This window comes from Vipera ursinii (genome assembly GCF_947247035.1).
Source record: "Vipera ursinii genome assembly, chromosome: 2".
In the NCBI taxonomy this organism is placed as follows: Eukaryota; Metazoa; Chordata; class Lepidosauria; order Squamata; family Viperidae; genus Vipera; species Vipera ursinii.
Window position 1 is genome coordinate 279,097,485 of NC_139513.1, and position 20,697 is coordinate 279,118,181.

Below are 20,697 nucleotides of genomic sequence, written 5' to 3' on the forward strand. Positions count from 1 at the left end.
AAACAAATGAGTACACTCAGTTGGGCAAAACTATTAAAGGGTTCTTTTCAAATCCTGCACGTACTTCAGGGACATCTCCACTCTCCAAGGGCTCAGGGTCCAAATCCTCACTAATGTGTCTCCTTGATCGAAACCTTCGGTGGGCAGCCTCTTGATTTATCTGCCTGATGTTGTTGTCAGATTCAGAAGCCACATCCCTGAAATGTCAGAGGTTGGTGAAAGAGACATGAGTCAGAGAAGGAAGAAAGACATCATTAGCTGAAATACTTCCAAGTTAACACAAACACACACACACACACACACACACACACACACACACACACACACTGAGCTATTAAAATGTCAGAGCTTCTCAAGTCTCTGCTGCATCTGATACTTATTAACAACGGGAGACAAATGATAAATTATTTCTCAAAATCTCTGGCAACTCAAATTAAATAATGATCAGTTTGTCCTTCAAAGCAAATAAAAGCTTGTTGTCTCAAGCTATTAGCTTGATTAAGGGCAAATTTCAATAATCAAAGCAGCAACAATTAAGAATGAGGTCCAAAGTCCAAGCTGATTGATACAACACATGGGATGCAGTGTATAATTTAACTCATCCTGTTGCCTTATTGAAACAACTGTGTTTGTTGTGGATCCTCTTTAATTCAAGGGAAGATCATCTCATGCTCCATTGCTTTTTTTCTTTGATTTTTGAAGAAAATTGGTTTTAGTGAATGTTTTAACTTACTACATCTTTAATAATAGCTTGGTTCTGCATGTGAAATAGAAATCTCAGTAACAATTTTCTGGGCAAGGTGATGGTTGGGTGGCAATAGCAGGTAAAAATACAACCCTATTGTCACAAAAACATATTTGTGTACTAGATGAGCACAATTATTTCATATGTCAGGAGATGTAGCTTAAACAAAATTTGGACAATTGGCATCAATATCATATTATAGTTTTATCCAATTGAATAAATAAAGAAAAACAATTTTTAAAAGGATCTGTAGATTATATCACTCAACATGCTGCCTATACAGGCATTTCTCAGTTTGGTTCTTAGCATTCCCAATTAAAAGTTTACACAAAAAACCTACATAAAACTGCAGATGGTATAAAATCCACTGTCAGGGTAGAAACAGCTCAAGAAGTCATAATTCCTCTTTATTCTGCCTTGGTCTGAATGTATCCAATTCTGGGCACTATATTTTAGGGAAGACACTCTCAAAAGAGAGGGTATCAAAAGGAGAGGAACCAAGATGATTGGGTCTTCTGAAAAAAACCCCACACTTTATGATAAATGTTTGGTGCTCCTGAGTGTGTTTAGTCTGGAGAGGACTGTAAGGAGACATGACAGGTGTCCTTGAGCTTCCGAAAGACTGTCATGTAGAACAGGTTTGTCAAACTCAATTTCACTGAGGGCCACATCAGCATTGCGGTTGCCCTCAGGGGGCTGGGTGGGTATGGCCAGGGTGGGTGCGCCTACTGGGTGGGCATGGCTGGAGTGTGTATGGCCTACTGGCTGGGCATGGCCAGCTCTACATCGTTCGCATCAAGGGTGCCTATGGGGGCCTGGGCATGAGTGGGATAGATCTGAGGGTCTCTGGCAGAAGGAGAGTCTCTGGGCCAGGGCCAAGGCAGCAGGGGCCGTTCCCTGACTGTTTCCAGGACAGCTTTGCGGGCCACATGAAACCACTTTGCGGGCCAGATCCGGCCCCCGGGCCTTGTGTTTGAGATGTCTGATGTAAAAGATGGACATTTTTCAAATTTGTTCCAGAAGACAAGAAAAAGAATCAGTGGATTTCAATTAGAAGAAAGGAATTTTGGTTGAATAACCAGGAAAATTTCTACTGACAACAACAGCTATTTAGTAATGGAACAGCATACTTAAAGAATTGGTGGATTCTCTTTTGCTTGAGATGTTTACAGAGGCTGGACGGCCAGTGGCAGTAGTTTGGAATAGATGATAACCAAAGTCTCTTCCAACCCTCACATTTTATACCTCATAAATATTTGTGACTACAATTCCCATTATACCAGCTAGTATTGTCAATAATTAGGAATATTGGGAGCTAAAGATAAAAAACAAACAAATGGAGGCTGGTACAGATCATATTGGGTTCAAGAGAATAAAAGTATAATTAAATTAGATTGCATGTTCAAATGACTTCTACCATTAAATATATTCCGTATCACAATTCTTTTATTTGGTATTAAGAATTCTATACATTTAAATGCCATTTCCTATTTCAGTGCCACAACCCTGAGTTTAATAAATCATCTTCCCCTGCCATACTGAACAGTACTACTTACTATTTTAATAATTTGATAAACAATATTTCTACCTGGATTATTTCTACAACTATAAATTATAGGGACCAATGAAGATCAAACAAACAAGCTGGAAAAAAATAAAATGGCATAATGAATCAGACTCAAAGAATAAAACAAAGACTTTCCCTGAAATATTTGTATCATAATAGACAGAAGCAAACAATTTGGTTGTACAAAAAACCCTGATATTAAAAAATATCTAGCCTCAAAGAACAGGCAGACGACATGGATTGAGAGTTAAGCTTTGTATGTGAAGAATTTGAGTAGAAGCTAATGAGCTAGGTTTTTCTTGCCTGACTCATAATAATCATTTACTCTTCCAAAAGATTTCCAGAATTCTCTTGGATCCTGTCCATCCACTTTCTTCTACAGTATTTCCTCAATCTCTACTTTACTTTCATTTATTAGTATCGGCCTTTAGATGTCCAAAGGGCCCTGTTAAGGCATGCAAATAATGAATCACTTGAGAATAAATCTCATGTCCAAAGAATGGGCTGGTTAATAATCACTATTTCATTACTGCTTCAATCACCAAAGGGTCAGAAACTAGAGGCTGTTGAGCTTTAAAGGGACACTGTTCCAGTATGTGTCTATCTTTATTTTGAATTAAAAGTCAAAAGTACACATAATAGTTACACATACACAGACACAGACACACACTCTCCCCCCCACCATTTACAACCCTGTAATCCCTTAATTTGGGGTAGAGTTAGGGCAGGGGTAGGCAACCTTCCGCTCTTTTATGACTCGTGGACTTCAACTCCCAGAATTCCTGAGCCAGTTCTGGGAGTTGAAATCCAAGAGTCATAAAAGAGCCAAGGTTGCCTACCCCTGAGTTAGGGCAACTGATAGAGTTGAGTGTTTCCTGACGCCAATATGGAGTTTGCAACAGATATTTTTTTCTTTCTGCCCTAAGAGAGAAAACTTTTGTTGCTACCTGGGATTGAACTTTCAACCTCCCGAATAGGCCACACCTGTAGGCCACAACACTGCTCACATCTAAAAACCCAGTAATGGTGCTAAAGCAGGAACTAGGGAAACTATTTTATTTCAGCCAATAGTTTACTGAATCGTTACAAGCAGAATTCACAAAGCATATGCAGTGGTTCGTAAAGTACAAGATCAAAAGTCAGGAAAAATAATGTATCTTTTCCCTTTGAAGAGAAGAAAGATATGAAAACCTGGAAGGCCACACTAAAGAAAAACCACAATCGATCCCACCATTGCAGGACGCAGGGCATGAAACAAATACAGGAACAATTTTGTCGAATGTCAGGAACAACCTGTGTACTAATAAGAGCAGTTTGACAAGTAGAACCCATGAAACCAGAGAGGCTATGAGCTCCTTTTATTTATTTATCAAATTTAATTGCTGCCCATCTGGCTCAAGGTGATTCTGGAGTGGCTTTTCAGTAAATATGCCCAACCAGAGTTTACACATCCATTTACTGGAGATTTTACAATTTGGAATCTTGTACTAGCTGGCACCTTCAGAATAATCCTATCAGTAAAACATGTGCAAATCATGAAGCTGAAACTTAATCAGAAAAAAAATGTATAGAATGTGAACCAAAACCTTAAATACCTTTCTATAGAAGAAATTGAATGTGTGGCACTTTAAAATGAGAATTTCTTCTAGCTGAATAAATGTGTACATCATTAATGTCTTCCAGATTTTAGCAATCTGCTGTGTTCAGAAGTCTGCTTGAGAGGCATTCATTCATAATGCTCTAAAAATGATTTACTGTTAATATGGCTTTACTCTTCCCAGAATTGTTTACAAAGCTCTCCACACAGGCATCCAGGGTTGTAAGTTTAAAATCACAAAGAAGCATTAGAAATGCAGTTTAATGTGGCAATGTTGCTGGCTATAATCAGGAGCCTTGTTGCAATACCCTGCTGAACACGCCAACTGAAATAAAACATATAAATTCATCTGCTCACGCCCTTTCCGAAAGCACAGGGAGTCCTCAACTTATAACCAATTGTTCAGTGACCGTTAAAAGTTAATATGATACAGAAAAAAAAAGTCCAACCTGTCTTTGCACTTACAACAATTGCAACATCCCCACGGTCACGTGATCAAAATACAGCAGTCCTTGACTTACAGCAGCTCATTTAGTGACCATTCAAAGTTCAATGGCACTGAAAAAAAGTGACTTATGACCATTTTTCCTACTTAGGACCATTGCAGCATCTCCGTGGTCACGTGATTTACATTCGGATGCTTGACAACTGACTCACATTTAGGACAGCTGCCATGTCACGTGACCCCCTTTTGTGACCTCCTGACAAGCAAAGTCAGTGGGGAAAGCCAGATTCACTTAACAACAAAAGTGATGAGAAAAGTCATAAAATGGGGGCAACACTCACTTAGCAAATTTCTCGCTTAGCCACATAAATTTGGGGCTCAATTGTGGCCGTAATTTGAGGAATACCCGTACTGTATAGGCGCATGTATTTATGATACGTGCAGCATCCTGGAGTCATCTGATTGCGATTTGTGGCCTTCCCAGGTTGACTTCTGACAAGTTGAGTTCCTTTAACAACTGTGTGATTCACTTAGCAACCTCAGTGATTTGCTTACCGACTATGGCAAAAAGGTCATAAAATCGAGCGCAACCCGCTTAACAGTCGCTTTGCTTAGCAATAGCAATTCTGATGCCAATTGTGGTTGCAAGGCAAGGACTGCCTGCACGGAGTATGGGCTGAGATCTTAGATGTAGCCTGCAGAAGAAGGAGGACTGCTATTCAGAACTTCCTTTTGACTTCATTTATCACTGTGAACTGATCCCATGGAGTTACAAAAGATTTATTTTTATTTTTTATTTTTTTTATTTTAATTCCATTTATATCCCGCCCTTCTCCGAAGACTCAGGGCGGCTTACAAGCTTAGCAGTAGCCTTCATTCTATGTATATACCTGCTTATTAGGGCTTTCACACACACCCCCAAGCGGCATTATTACAAAGTCAGCTTAATTGCCCCCAACAATCTGAGTCCTCATTTTACCTACCTGGGAAGGATGGAAGGCTGAGTCAACCTTGAGCCTGGTGGGATGCGAACCTGCACTAATTGCAGGCAGCTGGTGTTATTTAAGGAGGCATTAGCCCACTGCTCCACCAAGGCTCTTTAAAAGAGCTCCAGACATGCAAAAAACTTTTATCTACTCTCTACAATTAGTTTCAAAATACAGTAAATGGGTGGGTGTGTTGTTGCCTGCTTGATACAAGCCCCACTTGGTGTAATAAGAGTTGAAGACAGCGATTCAGACAAATGTTTCAGCCTTTTCAACGGATTCACCTTGCATAATATATAAGTCCATCAAGCTATACAGCTAGTCATTGAGATACAACCATCGATTGTGGCCATTCAAAGTTACAAGTTTAAAAAAAATGACTTGTGACTGGTCCTCGCGTTTATGAGCATCCCCACAGTCACATGGTCAAAATTTGAGTGTTTGGCAACCAGCTTGTATTTAGAATGCTGGAGGCATAGGGGGAATCACACAATCATCATTTGTTACTTTCCCAGACAGCTTTGAATGAGCAAAGTCAATGGGGAAAGCCAGTTTCATTTAATGACCCTGGGATTCACTTAACAACTGCAGTCATTGGCTTAACTGTGGGGGAAAAAAGTGTAAAATCAGTTAGCAACGGAAACCTTGTTTAGCAATGGACATTCTGGTCCCAGTTGTCGTAAGTCAAGGACTACCTGTATGTTATGGGTGCTTTTCTTAGGTTAAAAATGTACAGTTTCTTACATGCTGCAAATACTATATTGTATGGCATTGATATTAGAGGGAATATAGGAGGTTTTTTTTAAAGTGTACCTATTTAGAGCGACTGTGATTCGTACATCTTGAAGTACTGGTTCATCATAAAGATGGTTTCTTGAGTTAATTGCGCAGTTCACATCTAAAGCTACATCATTATCTGTAGCACTGCAAACGCAAAGAACTTGTGTTTACATCTAGAGCTAAGCTAGCCTTTCCCAACCTGGTGATCTCTAGAGCTATGGAGTTCTTCTACCCTTTGTTGTTGCAGCTATTGATTAATCAATTTACACATTTGCAAGCTGTTTACAGATTCTAGGCAGCTTACTCCGAATGACAGAACATTGTGTATAAAATATAGAGCATTTCATGTATAATTTAACAAGACTAATATTAACCTTGATAATTAAGGCAACTGTCATTTTAATATGCCCCATATTAGAGAAGGCTGCGCTTAATGAAAACTAAAGCAAGGCACATTTGTACAAACAATGTGTCCAGAAAATGCCTCTAAGCACCAGGGCTGAAAGATACACTGAGGTTGTCAATGTCTCTGGCCCATATTAAAGCTCAGAGAGGAGGGGAGGGGAGAATAATAATGGCCTATTGTTCTGTGCATGCCTATTAGTGCTCTACAGAACAATTATCTTTCCTATAAGAAATCTGACCTCAGTAACAGGGTAATACATTTCCAGACAGGGCATTCCAAATTTTATGACTGCTGAGTGCCATTTGCTTTACCCTTGGCTTTGGTTCTGGCCAAAGATACGTTGATCATAATTTATACCATTTGGCTGGGATTAGAACTGACAGAAGAAATGGAAATGTATAGAATAAGAAGGCTGTTATTATCTGGGCAGGGTTACTGGTAGTCCTCGACTTACAACCACAATTGAACCAAAAATTTGTGTTGCTAAGCGAGACATTTGTTAAGTGAATTTTGCCTCGTTTTACAACCTTATTTTTTACCAAAGTTGTTAAGTGAATCACTGCAGTTGCTAAGTTAGTAACGTGGTTGTTAAGAGAATCTGGCTTCCCCATTGACATTGCTTGTCAGAAAGTTGCCAGTGTGACCTCAGGGCACTGCGATCAATATAAATATGAGTTAGTTGCCAAATGTCTGAGTTTTGATCACATGACCATGGGGGCGCTGCAGTGGCGATACGTGTGAAAAACAGTCACACAAGTCACTTTTTCAGTATTGTTTAACTTCGAATGGCCACTAAACAAACTTTTGTAAGTCGAGGACTATCTGCACTTTATTGAGTTAGCATTGTTTTATTGTAAACTGCCTTGAAAGCTAGTGTTCAGGACAAAAGACAACAATTTACCATAGCCAGATTAATGCTGGGAATTCTTTTAAAAAAAGGAAAGACTTTTAGTTCAGACCCATGCAGTGGTGTTTTTAGGTTTTGAAACAGGTCATTACAGACGCATCCAGCATAAAGATAGTATGTTCCACATTCTAAATATGCCACGAAGGAAGAATTTCCGTAGGAATAGGGAATGAAGAATTGAATGTCTATGGAAATTTTAATTTTAATTTTAATTTTAACTGGGGTTTTATTTGTTCAGGGACGGATATAATTTTTTTAATCTGTTTTTAACTTTTGTATTTTTTGTTTTAATCACCCTGTAAACTGCCCTGAGTCCTTCGGGAAAGGGCGGTATATAAATAAAATAAAATAAAAATAAAACAAAATAAAATAAAATAAAATAAATAAATTCTCTATCATCCACGTCATGGTTGTCCCAAAGGAGCTTTTTTAAAACAAAGTGGATGCTCAAGCCAGTTACCTTTTGGAAAAACACCCCTGGCAGAAGAATGGAAAGAGAAACCTAATTGAAAACTACTGTCCTACCTACAACAGGAACGAGCAATCTGTAGCCCTTGTTTATTCTCTTTTTGTGCAGCCTTCAGTCAAATTTCAAAACAGAGATCCATCCATTTGCTTTTTCTGCACAGAAAGAGACACTGAAGAAATTAAAAAAAAGAAAAGGAAGTTTCAGGAAAGGATTTGATCCTTGTTTCTGAACCCATCCACCACCTTCCGGGTTCATCCCCCCCCATCAAATTTACTCTGGAGAAAATCTGTCCCAAGTAGCATTATTTCTACTGTGAACACCGGCTACATATTCTCATTCTCTCTCTCTCTCTCTCTCTCTCTCTCTCTCTCTCTCTCTCTCTCTCTCTCTCTCTCTCTCTCTCTCTCTCTCTCTCTCTCTCTCTCTCTCTCTTTCTCTCTCTCTCTCTGAAAAAATGAGCATCACTTACTGAATCTATTATCAGCAATATTATAATGGAGACAACTCCCAAATACAGCAATAAAATGTGACAAATCTTTACAACAGCAAGAGCAAGCATCCATCCTAGAGGGATAATAATTACCTCCTCATTTTGCAATTTCACAGCCCTGAAGACTTCTGAGAACTAATCAATACAGCAAAGCAGACTACATTTTATGGAATTAAATTGGAATGTTGACAGGAAGCCCGTTATAAAGCAATTCTATAATTAAGGCTGAGAATCAGTCTTTTAGAAATGCAGCCAACATCCCAGAATGGTCCTTTCTTCCAAAGAGTGCAAAATCTGACTTAAAAAAATATATCCAGATCACAGCACATTTTAAAAACTGTTTTAAGACAATGTATATTTATGAGCATGCTATGTAGCAGATGCATTGATTTCCCATATAACTCAGGTCTAAGTAGCATTTAAATTATGGAGCGTTACCCCCAAACATAATAGATTTAACAGGCCAATAATAATGCATCCTTACTCAGGGGTAAACCCAACCGGACTAAAATAGATTTAACCCTGAAGAGTTTTTCAGTTTAGAGCCTGCAAATATCTCAATAAACTTTAATAATTTAACTGAGCTTCTAATTAGGTGGCAAATCACAAAAAGAAAAGAAAGGAAATAAAATAAAATAAAGTATAAAAGAGAGAAATTGTATGAAAAAAATATTAGGACATTATACTTATATATTAGACTTATTATAGCTATTTTTTTAAACTATCATGCTTCATAAGTAAATTACAAGTTAGGTCCCTCGCTTTATAAATTAATAAGGTTTTAACTATTTGGACTGCAAAACCGCTCCTTGAAGACCTAAGGAGCTTGCATGTGGCTCACGGAGGCTCTCTCCACATCTTCTGGGCATGCTCAGAAAAAGCGAAGAGATACTCCAATAGATGAATAGAGCCTTTAAGAAGACACAGTACACCATAATCACAAAAGAGCCGTGGTGGCACAGTGGTTAGAATGCAGTATTGCAGACTAATTCTGCCCACTGCCAGGAGTTCAATCTTGAGAGGCTCAAGGTTGACTTAGCCTTCCATGCTTCAGAGGTCAGTAAAATGAGATCGCTGGGGGCAATATGCTGACTCTATAAACAGCTTAGAGAGGGCTGTAAAGGACTGTGAAGTACTATATAAGTCTAAGTGCTATTGCCCTAACTGCAAGCACATCTTTGGAGAGACTCCGCTGAAATGCCCCTCCAAATTTAAGCAGTTTGCATAGCCTAAACAAACATAGCCTGACATAACCTGTAATTGCAAAATTGAATGGTGTGAACTGAAAATAACCCACCCTTTAAAAATCATAATTTTCAAAAGAGGCACTACATGAGCTTGCTGTAGCCACATTACTATTATAGGTTAATTCATTCATTGCAGCAGAATGAATCACAGCACATTATTAGAGATAGGATTTTAAGCCAAGTGACTGATTAAGATCATTTTACCTAGTTTAATAAATCAATATTAATCAAAGAGCCTTTCCACACACACCGCTTTCACACTTCCCATCACTGTTGAAGATATCAAACTGGAAAGTCTCTTAATGGTTTCCTATTTTGTCTGAACTTTATGAGTGATGGAGCAAGCCAGGAAGATAAACCAACCATTGTTTCCCAATCAGGTGAAACAGGAAGCTGAGGTTACTTAGAGGTCTGATTTCTGTCATATAACAGAAGAAGAGCAAAACTGTAGGCAGATGTCTACAAATAAGACATATGCCCACAACACGATTCCTCCTTCCATTGCATGACAAAAATCAGGCCAAGTTATTAAGTTTAGACTGTTATTGTTTAGTCTGCCTTTATGTTGGTTAATTTAGGGCAGAACACATACTTAATGTTCCCATGTTGTTGTTTCCCCTACAACAACAGCCTTGTGAGGTAGACTGGGCTGAGAAAGAATGACTGGCCTAACCAAGTTGACTTTCATGTCTAAGGGAGCACTAGAACTCACAGTCTCCTGATTATGGGGCCAACATCTTCATCACTACACCAAGCTGGCTCTCAGTTAGAGAGTTTGCAATAATATATTTGTATCTATTTATGTCTACCAGCAGCATTCCCATTTCAGAATATGGGGCCTAAAAGAAATCCTGGTTAGATCAAATCAAACTTCCAATATTTTCAATCATAATGAGCCACTGAAGAAAGCCCACAATCATAATATGAAATAAATGAGAGCACATGTTTATCCTAATATGATTTTTTGAAGTTCACTGCCTATGACCACAGAAATTCCAGTTGCTGAAAAACCTGCTCTTCAAGATTAGCCTTTTAGATGATTGTTTTTCAACCTTAGCAACTTTAAGATGTATGAACTTCAACTCCCAGAATTCTCCAGCCAGCATGGGAAAATTCAGTTTGGGGAGTTGAAGTTCATACTTTTTAAAATCGCTGAGCATGTTTTACATCAATGGATATATTATATATTACAACAGTAAAGTTATATGCAATGTTCAAACAGGAACTTACATCAAACTTGGCCGATGCCACTGTGTCGTTCTGTTATTATGATTGACATAGTAGGTGCGCCCAAGGTTGTCCACTTTCTCTTCCCACCCAGGAGGTAAGGGAGGTGGGGGTAATTCTTCCTGGCGCTGAGAGGGGGAATCTCCCGAGTCGACTACTTCCCAGCCATGCTTTAAAGAGGACAAATTAAAAAGCTACATTTAAAACCTGAAAGCCTTTATGTGTGCAATTATCATTATAAACAATGGAAAGAATCTTTCCTTTACTCCATTTCCAATAATCACATTAATCTAAAAGGAAGATGAGCCAGAATTTAAGATGATCCTTCAAAAAAGGAAAATGGTCAGAAAAAGCATATTAAGATGACATTCCCAAGTGTGAAAGATAAACTGACAAAATATCTATTCTACTTTTCAGAGTCAATTGCATTAAATTTATAACACTTATTTATACAGCAAACCATTTGTCTACAAACTGAACAAGATCTCACTTTGGTGAAAGCAAGGATAAAGAACAGAGCTTCCATCCACAAATCTAAGACAGTGATAAAAAGAACATGTTAAAGAAAGTGCTTCTGTAAATGCACATTCAGAGATGTGCTGGGGATGTGCCGGGGATTTCAGAATTGCCAAATTTTCAAATCCCTGTGAGGAACATGAATTGAGTCACAAAATAAACTGTTAGCTATTACCTATTCTACAGAGCATCTTTAAACTGGAAGACAGGGTGCAGTTTCCTAGTCATCTTAATCACCTTTGAAAGCAGCCTCATGCAGAGCAGATTAAAGTATGCATGGGGTTACCAGAGATCAAGTTGGAGTCAGCATTTACATACAAACACTTATATTTGGAGTATATTACAACATTAAACTCTGCAGAGTAGTAGATTTGCTCCCAGCAACCTAGCGCTGCTAATCAGAATAACAATTCAGTTCTGAAACATGATGCTGGAAGAAATGCATGCTTGCTTCATATCCTGGAAGAAGAATTCATTCAACTACAGTACGTTTGAAAAACAATGCTTCATGCTAAAGGCTTGTATGTAAAGGTTAAGATAGTTCAGATCTGAATTATTCATCCTGATGATGGTAAAAATAAACTTATGCTGCTTGCAAGGCTGATTTGGTCTAAACTGTGATGTAATGAGAGGGCTATATCTACCACAATCCTACTTTACCACCTTCTGAAGTCACAGTAGTCCACATATTGTAGTAAGATATTGGAGGCTTCTTCAGTTTTAGCAATGTAATTCCTGGCTGTGACCTAACTAGGAGACCTGAAAAGTAGTAGGCTAATCCGTTAGACAAGGGTCCTCAACCCCCTCCAGGAACTGAGCCACACAAGTGAGCGAAGTCCAATCTGCGCATGCAAGGGATCCAGACAGCGCACAAAACCACACCCTCCTCTGTCTGTAGAAAAATCGTCCTCTACGGAACCGGTCTCTGATGCCCAAAAGGTTTTTTGGGGGGGGGGAGTGCTGCTCTAGACCGATGTTTCCTAACTCTAACGCCTTTAAAATGTGTGGACTTCAACACTCAGAATTCCTCAGCCAGCAATAATCCAGTCAACTTGGGGAAAAAAGACACATATGTCTGATTCAAAAGGCTTACCTCCGAATCTTCTCTCTGATCATTGTCATCCTCTTGACCACCGTTTTTTGGCATGTAAGCCATCTTCAGCCTCAAAAATCCTTTTACTCGAGATTTGTGACTATGGAAGGAAAAAAGCCATTGTAAATATAGTTGTGATTTAGAATACTTGTTGGAGCTAGATAAGCACTTTAAACAAAAACAAAAAAAAGTAGGGTATACAAAAAAGATCTCACCTTCTTGGTCTAAGAAGGAAATCTTTAAACGTATAAGGTCTTTCCATAGTTGGGTCTTCAGTCTATTGGTGTAATAAGAATAGCAAATAATTAATGCTGAAGAGCAGACACCTAAATATCCTGGTGATAGTAAAGTTACAAAAATCTTAAACAATAATTAATTGGAAGTGCTTTTTTCGGCATGGACAGTTGTTCCATAACTGAGTATTTCCACTAGGTGTCACCCTCAACGCCATTAATTGCTCAGAACGAACTATCACAATCTTTGTGTAAAAAAACGTGGGGACTGGGGAGATAAAAAAACACCTTGTTGAGTAACAATTGCTATAAAATTACATGTGCAGGCATCTATTCAGACTTTCTCTTTAACTATTAATTGGGATCAAAAAACACATTTAACCATGTATGGTCCAGCAGACCATAACTCTAAATAGTATACTACTAATAAAGGATTACAAACCAGAATGGCTAATTTGACATGTTGCAGTTTGTCAAGTGAAAATACACTCTTCACAAAACAAGTTCACTACCTCTACTACCTAAAAAGTAGCCTGGACAGGAAATTTGAAAAATGTTGTCTGAAGAACTTGAGGTGGATGCTCCAATTCTGGACCCTGAACGGTCATTGCTCAGTGGCCTCTAAAGTTCAATCCCTGACATCTTCACAAGAGGTTTGGAAAAGGACACTGTCTGGAAATGGGGAAAACTGTTTTTGATATTGCTGAACAGTTGAACGAGTATTTTTTTTTAATCAAGTATAAATCCACATCTTACATTCTTTCCCACCACCACCCGACTCTCCATATAATATATTTTTCTCATAACTCTAGTTTTTAATCATCTTCAGAGAGTTATTATTTGTGAACGAGCTGTGATAATGTTACAACTCAGAGATGTAATCTTTAGAATGGAAAGACTTTGCGTGTTTCTTCAATAACTCAACATGTTCAAGCAATTCACTAACAGTTTAAAGCAGAGATCTGAGGATTGATTACAGTCTTCCCAAACAATTCACATAAAAGTACTGGGGGATGTTATGTCTATGGGAAAAAGATGCACTGCTTTCATGTGGAAAAAGAGAATGAAATGGAAAACAGCAATTCTGGGTTTAATACTGAAGAAATCCATTTCAGAATGAAACAAATACATTAGAAGAAGTTACTCAAGGGGTACCTAATACAGATTACAATACTGTTTCTAAAGGTGTTAAAGAAAAGGGCATTAAGAAATATTTCAGATTTAAGTTTGCAAAACAGTTTACAATTCCACACCTACATTATCAGTATTTGGACAGGTATCAAATTAAATAAATATAAATAAAAACAGGGCTTTTTCTATTTGAATAGAGAGCTTTTTACAGTGCACAGATTTTCTATCTGAACTAGTACTTCCGGATAGGGTTATATCTACAATTACTATAATTCCCTAAGATCTTTAGGTGGTGGAAGGTTGATTTGAAGATGTTGTTGTTGTTGTTAGTTGCAAAGTCGTGTCCGACCTATCGCGACCCCATGGACAACGTTCCTACAGGCCTTCACGTTCTCTACCATCTTCTGGAGTCCATTTAGGCTCATGCCTACTGCTTCAGTGACTCCATCCAGCCACCTCATTCTCTGTCATCCCCTTCTTCTATTGCCCTCAACCTTTCCCAGCATTAGGCTCTTCTCCAGTGAGTCCTTCCTTCTCATTAGGTGGCCAAAGTATTTGAGTTTCAACTTCAGGATCTGGCCTTTTAAAGAGCAGTCAGGGTTGATCTCCTCTAGGACTGACCGGTTTGATCACTTTGCAGTCCAAGGAGTCTTCTCCAGCACCATAGTTCAAAGGCTTCAATTCTTTGGCGCTCAGCCTTTCTTATGGTCCAACTTTCACTGCCATACATACATTGCAACTGGAAAGACCATAGCCTTGACTATACGCACTTTTGTTGGCAGGGTGAGGTCTCTGCTTTTTAGTGTGCTGTCTAGCCATGGCTTTCCTCCCCAGGAGCAAGCGTCTTTTAATTTCTTGGCTACAGTCCCCATCTGCGGTGATCTTGGAGCCCAGGAAAATAAAATCTGTCACTACCTCCATTTCTTCCCCATCTATTTGCCAGGAATTGAGAGGGCTGGATGCCATGATCTTGGTTTTCTTAATGTTTAGTTTCAACCCAACTTTTGCACTCTCCTTGTTCACTCACAACAAGAGGCTCTTTAGTTCCTCTTCACTTTCTGTCATTAGAGTGGTGTCATCTGTTGATATTTCTCCCAGCAATCTTAATTCCAACTTTTGATTCATCTAGCCCTGTCTTTCTCATGATGTGCTCTGCATATAAGTTAAACAGGCAGGGTGACAGGATACAGCCTTGCCGGACTCCTTTCCCAATTTTGAACCAATCAGTGGTTCGGTGTCCAGTTCTCACTGTTGCTTCTTGACCCGCATTTAGGTTTCTCAAGAGACAAATAAGATGGTGTGGTACTCCCATCTCTTTAAGAACTTGCCAGTTTGTTGTGATCCACACAATCAAATGCTCTAGCATAGTCAATGAAGCAGAGGTAGATGTTTTTCTAGAACTCCCTAGCTTTCTCCATGATCCAGCGTATGTTGGCAATTTGATCTCTAGTTCCTCTGCCTCTTCGAAATCCTGCCTGTACTTCTGGTAGTTCTCGATCCATATACTGCTGGAGTCTAGCTTGTAGTATTTTAAGCATAACTTTAGTAGCATGTGAAAGGAGTGCAATGGTGCGATAGTTTGAACATTCTTTGGCACTGCCTTTCTTTGGAATTGGAATGTAAACTGATCTTTTCCAATCCTCTGGCCACTGTTGAGTTTTCCAAATTTGCTGGCAAATTGAGTGTAGCACTTTTACTGCATCGTCTTTTAAGATTTTGAATAGCTCACCTGGAATACTGTCACCTCCACTAGCTTTGTTGTTGCCCAGCTTTCCTAAGGCCCACTTCACTTCACATTCTAGGATGTCTGGCTCGAGGTCAGTGATCACCTCATTGTGGTTATCAGGGATGTTAAGCTCGTTCTTGTATAGTTCTTCTGTGTAATTTTGCCACCTCTTCTTAATCTCTTCTGCCTCTGTTAGGTCCCTGCCATTTTGGTCCTTTATCATGCCCATTTTTGCATGAAACGTTCCCTTCATTTCTCAAATTTTCTTGACGAGATCTCTAGTCCTCCCTATTCTATTGTTTTCTTCTATTTCTTTGCACTGTTCATTTAAGAAGGCATTCTTATCTCTTTTAGCTATTCTCTGGAATTCTGCATTCAATTGGGTGTATCTTTCTTTTTCTTCCTTGCCTTTCGCTTCCCTCCTGTCCTCAGCTATTTGCAAAGCTTCCTCAGACAGCCATTTTGCTTTCTTGCATTTCTTTTTCTTTGGGATGGTTTTAGTTGCTGCTTCTTGTACAATGTTGCGAACCTCCGTCCATAGTTCTTCAGGCACTCTGTCTATCAGATATAATTCTTTAAATCTATTTGTCACCTTTACTGTATATTCGTCAGGGATATGATTTAGTTCATACCTGAGTGGCCTAGTGCTTTTCCCTACTTTCTTCAGTTTAAGCCTAAATTTTGCAACAAGAAGCTCATGGTCTGAGCCACAGTCAGTTCCTGGTCTTGTTTTTACTGACTGTATAGAGCTTCTCCATCTTTGGCTGCAGAGCACATAGTCAATCTGATTTCTGTGTTGACCGTCTGGTGATGTCCATGTGTAAAGCCGTCTCTTGGGTTGTTGGAAAAGAGTGTTTGCTATGACCATCATATTCTCTTGACAAAATTATATCAGCCTGTGCCCTGCTTCATTTTGTACTCCAAGGCCAAACTTGCCTGTTATTCTGGTTATCTTTTGGCTTCCTACTTTAACATTCCAATCCCCCATGATAATAAGGACCTCATTTTTTGGTGTTAGTTCTATAAGGTGCTGTAGGGCTTCATAGAACCGGTCAACTTCATCCTCTTCAGCACCAGTGACTGGGGCATAGACTTGGACTACTGTGATATTGAATGGTTTGCCTTGGATTAGAACTGAGATCATTCTGTCATTTTGGGGATTGTATCCCAGTATTGCTTTTCCTACTCTTTTATTGACTATCCTTTCTTCTGAGGGATTCTTACCTGCAGTAGTATACCTGATGGTCATCTGAATTAAATTCACCCATTCCTGTCCATTTTAGTTCGCTGATTCCTAAGATGTTGATGTTCAGTCTTGTCATCTCTTGTTTGACCATGTCCAGCTTTCCTTGATTCATGGATCTTACATTCCAGGTTCCTATGGAGAAAAAATCTTTACAGCATCGGACTTTCCTTTCACCACCAGATACATCCACAGCTGAGCATCCTTTCGGCTTTGGCCCAGTCGCTTCATTCTTTCTGGCGCTACTAGTACTAGCCCTCTGCTCTTCCCCAGTAGCATATTGGACGCCTTCCGACCTGAGGGGCTCATCTTCCAGTGTTATATCGTTTTGCCTTTTGGTACTGTCCATAGGGTTTTCATGGCAAAGACACTGGAGTGGGTTGCCATTTCCTTCTCCAGTGGATCATGTTTTATCAGAACTCTCTGCTGTGACCTGTCCGTCTTGGGTGGCCCTGCACGGCATAGCTCATAGCTTCATTGAATTACGCAAGTCCCTTCACCACGACAAGGCAGTAATCCATGAAGGGGTGATTTGAAGATAGTCCAGAAATTAAACACAAAAACCCCAAACTACAGTATATCCATCCCTAAAAATAACAGAACAATCAGGACATTTCCCCAACATTATTACCAAATTGTAATATTTAAAATTACAGGAGAAAATGTTTAAACAGCTGGTTGGTTAAAAATTGTATTAACGATTTTTAATTTTCATTTGTTTCACATATAAACAAATATATGTTTTGCTCTGGACTCTAGTCCTCATTTTGGAGGGCAAGAAGGGAAATGTACATCCTTGAATTCTGGTGACATGGTGTGTTGAAAATGGCAGCACTTCTTCAAATAATACAGTCTCAGTTTTAAAAGGATTGAAACAATGCTTAGCTTCACACTCCTATAAGTAACATTTGGACAGCAAATGGCCTTAACATGCTGTAGCAAATGACAATTATATAAAGAGCACTTTCTGAGGATGGGATGACTTATCATTATTGTTAATCATCATGCTGGTGACAGGACCTGCTAATGATTTTAAAACTCAGAAAATGTGATTGGAAGAATATCAAGGAAAATGTAAAAAGGGGAGAGAAGTAAAATGTAAAAAATAAACCTCAAAGTAGAAAAAAAAACCCCAAATGGTTCCATCTTTGTTTTGTGCACCAGTGCAATTACAGGCCAATGGAAGAACAAAAAGTGAGATTAAAGTTGCAATGCACTCTGTATGGTTAACAGTAATGATTAATGATAGGAATAAAGAGATGAATCCTGGTTAAAGAAATTGGAAAGGTCTTGGTAATGTTGTAAATTTTTAATATAGATAGTTAACTCCAAAATGAAACTGCATAGACATGTCTTTAAAACTTCCAGTACTTAAGGAAATCGACTAGAACAGCTGCAGCAAAGACATACTAAATTCCCAGACAAAGATGAATTTATATGACTCAGGACACCAATGAAAGTGCTAAAACAGTCTAGAATTGTTCTACTTTTCCACTCATTACCAACTGCGAGTCTCAGCAAAAACCTGGACTCTTTCCTGATCCAATATTTTAGTTGTCTGTTTAGTACCCAAAATTTAATATCCAAAGGTTTCTTTATCAATCTATTTGGGACTGATTCCTTCCCTAAAGGAGAACAATAGATTTTTTTTCCCCATTATGACATGATACAGTTTCATTTGTGAGGAAAAACGTCTTTCAGAACTGGATTTGTATGTTATATGTAGGGACCATCAAAAATGTATATATATTCTTTCTGGTTCTTTCAAATACCTATGCAGACATACGTCTTATATCTGTTGCTGAGAAGCATATGCAGTTAAAATTTTGCCATGTAACAGAGAAGCATCTGCTATTGGATACCTCCATAATTTATTCTACACCCCTCTGGAAATTAGATATTTACTTCTTTACTGGACCACCCCAACTTTCAGCCTCTTAGGGAACTATAATACTCAAGGCAAACACAAATATACTGGAAAAAAACAGCTGACAAAGCTGAAAGTAGCAAATTAATTCCTACAGAACAGCTGCCTGGCAAGTAATGAAAAGACTCCATCTAGTTTGTTATTTAGACTTAGGGTTATACAGTCCTTGAAAGCCTCTTTCTTGACCACCAACTCTCCATAGGTTCCTGTTTATCAGGAAGATGGAAAAGGAGGCATCTTAGGGACTAGGTAAGGATAGATGAGAAGGGGCCAATCTAACTTTCTACCATGATTCAAGGAAAAATTTACACAAGCCCTTTTCTGAGGATTAAATACAGGATATTTAGATGAAGATGCAATCAATAAATTTGATACTGGTGGGAAAGAAGTACTCTGGATTTTCGCTGTCTGCAACAATTTGTCTTCTTAGTAGCCTGCTGGAACTTGCTAGCCAAAATCTGTAATTAACAGCATGAGGTGGGAAATGTCCAAAATAATTCTCCACAATTTATTTTCAGTGGAACAAATTCCATTTTTAGAAATGCATTATTTAGCATCATTACTGATTGGTATTATATAAATGTATGAATGCACATTTGAATTGGATGCAAATTTAACAATTTGGTATTGGATACCACATGCTGGAATAAGAGGAAATTACTATTATCATCTATCCATCCCTACAAAGCAGATAACAGATATGTGCACATAGCTGTCTTCGTGGATTCTTTTTTTTTCTTTAAAAGCTGAACAATGTAAAGAAATTGTTTCATACTGAATTACCAACTCTAAACATGTAAAAAAGTTGTATTTAGTGCTGGCTATTCTGATAATGAGAAATGCCTGATAGTGGAGCAGAAAGAACAGCATATGAATAAGGTAACATTTTTGGTCAATATAAGATGTATATAACTGTTAAATAAGTCTATAAAATTAGCCTACAACTTATTCAAGTTTAAATAAAAATGATCTTCTGTATACCTATGAAAACATTAAAGTACTGCAGTTTTGGCAGACGGGAACAGTCAAATCCACATGTGAAAAGTTCAATTAACTATTTTATTGCTCATGCCTATAATACAGGAATTTTCTCACACTGGCAGTTTGTATCTGAGCCAGACTTATTTAAGGTTCAACAGTATTCAATGGGGTGGGGGTGGCTGGGGTGGCTGGGGTGCCGGATCTTGCCCTCTTGTGCCTATATAGAGATTCTAGACTAATTCCCATTTGACTCCTCCCTCGGCTCAGCCAGTCTCCAACAAATTTAGACAATGGATTTTGTCATTTTAAAAGTCCATCATAAATCATAATTGGGATGGAGAATGATGTTCCCATTTGATTAAATAGTAACCTTAGTTATGGAACATCTACAGATACTTAATATTTACAAATTCTTGAATTCCACTACTTTTTAGAATAAATCATTGTGCCGCATTGAATCCAAACCCATATAAATGCCAGTCAAAATGTCAGAATGAGCATTTAGATGTTTACTAGGAAGTCCTCACTTAATGACTGAACCATTCAAAGTTACAACAGTGCTGAAAAAGTAACTTTATCACAGGTCCTCACATTTATGACCATCACATTTAAGATGCATGTACTTAACTCCTAGAATTTCCCAGCCAGTGTGCATGCTTGCTGGGGAATTCTGGGAGTTGACGTCCATGCATCTTAAACTTGTCATGGTCAAGAAATCCTGCTCTACAAGGTGAACCCTGTGGATGTCTAATGAATAACAGTAAGTATCTTACAAATCCTATCTACTTTTGATTTAGGTCACTCTTGAATTAACCTCTACAAAATAGAGAGGTTTAAAGCACAAAAAAGTTCTTACCGGAAGATGATTAAGTGGCACATCCACTTGACCTAAAAAGTCGTCTCTGGTCTGTTAACGAAATAGAAAACATTTAGAATAATTTGTTGTTAAATCAGTAGTCATTGACATTAATTTCAAATCAG

The 20,697-nt window shown here is 38.5% G+C and overlaps 1 protein-coding gene across 11 annotated transcripts in view; it reads right to left on the reverse strand.

The window, feature by feature from the left end:
• The window catches only part of NEDD4L (NEDD4 like E3 ubiquitin protein ligase), a gene marked incomplete at its 5' end in the record, with an annotated part of 308,703 nt that overhangs the window by 63,942 nt on the left and 224,064 nt on the right, over nt 1-20,697 (reverse strand). For all 11 annotated transcript variants that reach the window (XM_083354777.1, XM_083354776.1, XM_083354775.1 and 8 more), the window contains 5 exons: nt 65-197; nt 10,870-11,036; nt 12,476-12,575; nt 12,691-12,752; nt 20,573-20,623. In XM_083354777.1, coding sequence (XP_083210903.1) covers nt 65-197; nt 10,870-11,036; nt 12,476-12,575; nt 12,691-12,752; nt 20,573-20,623 — 513 coding nt within the window. The remainder of the gene's footprint in view (nt 1-64; nt 198-10,869; nt 11,037-12,475; nt 12,576-12,690; nt 12,753-20,572; nt 20,624-20,697) is intronic.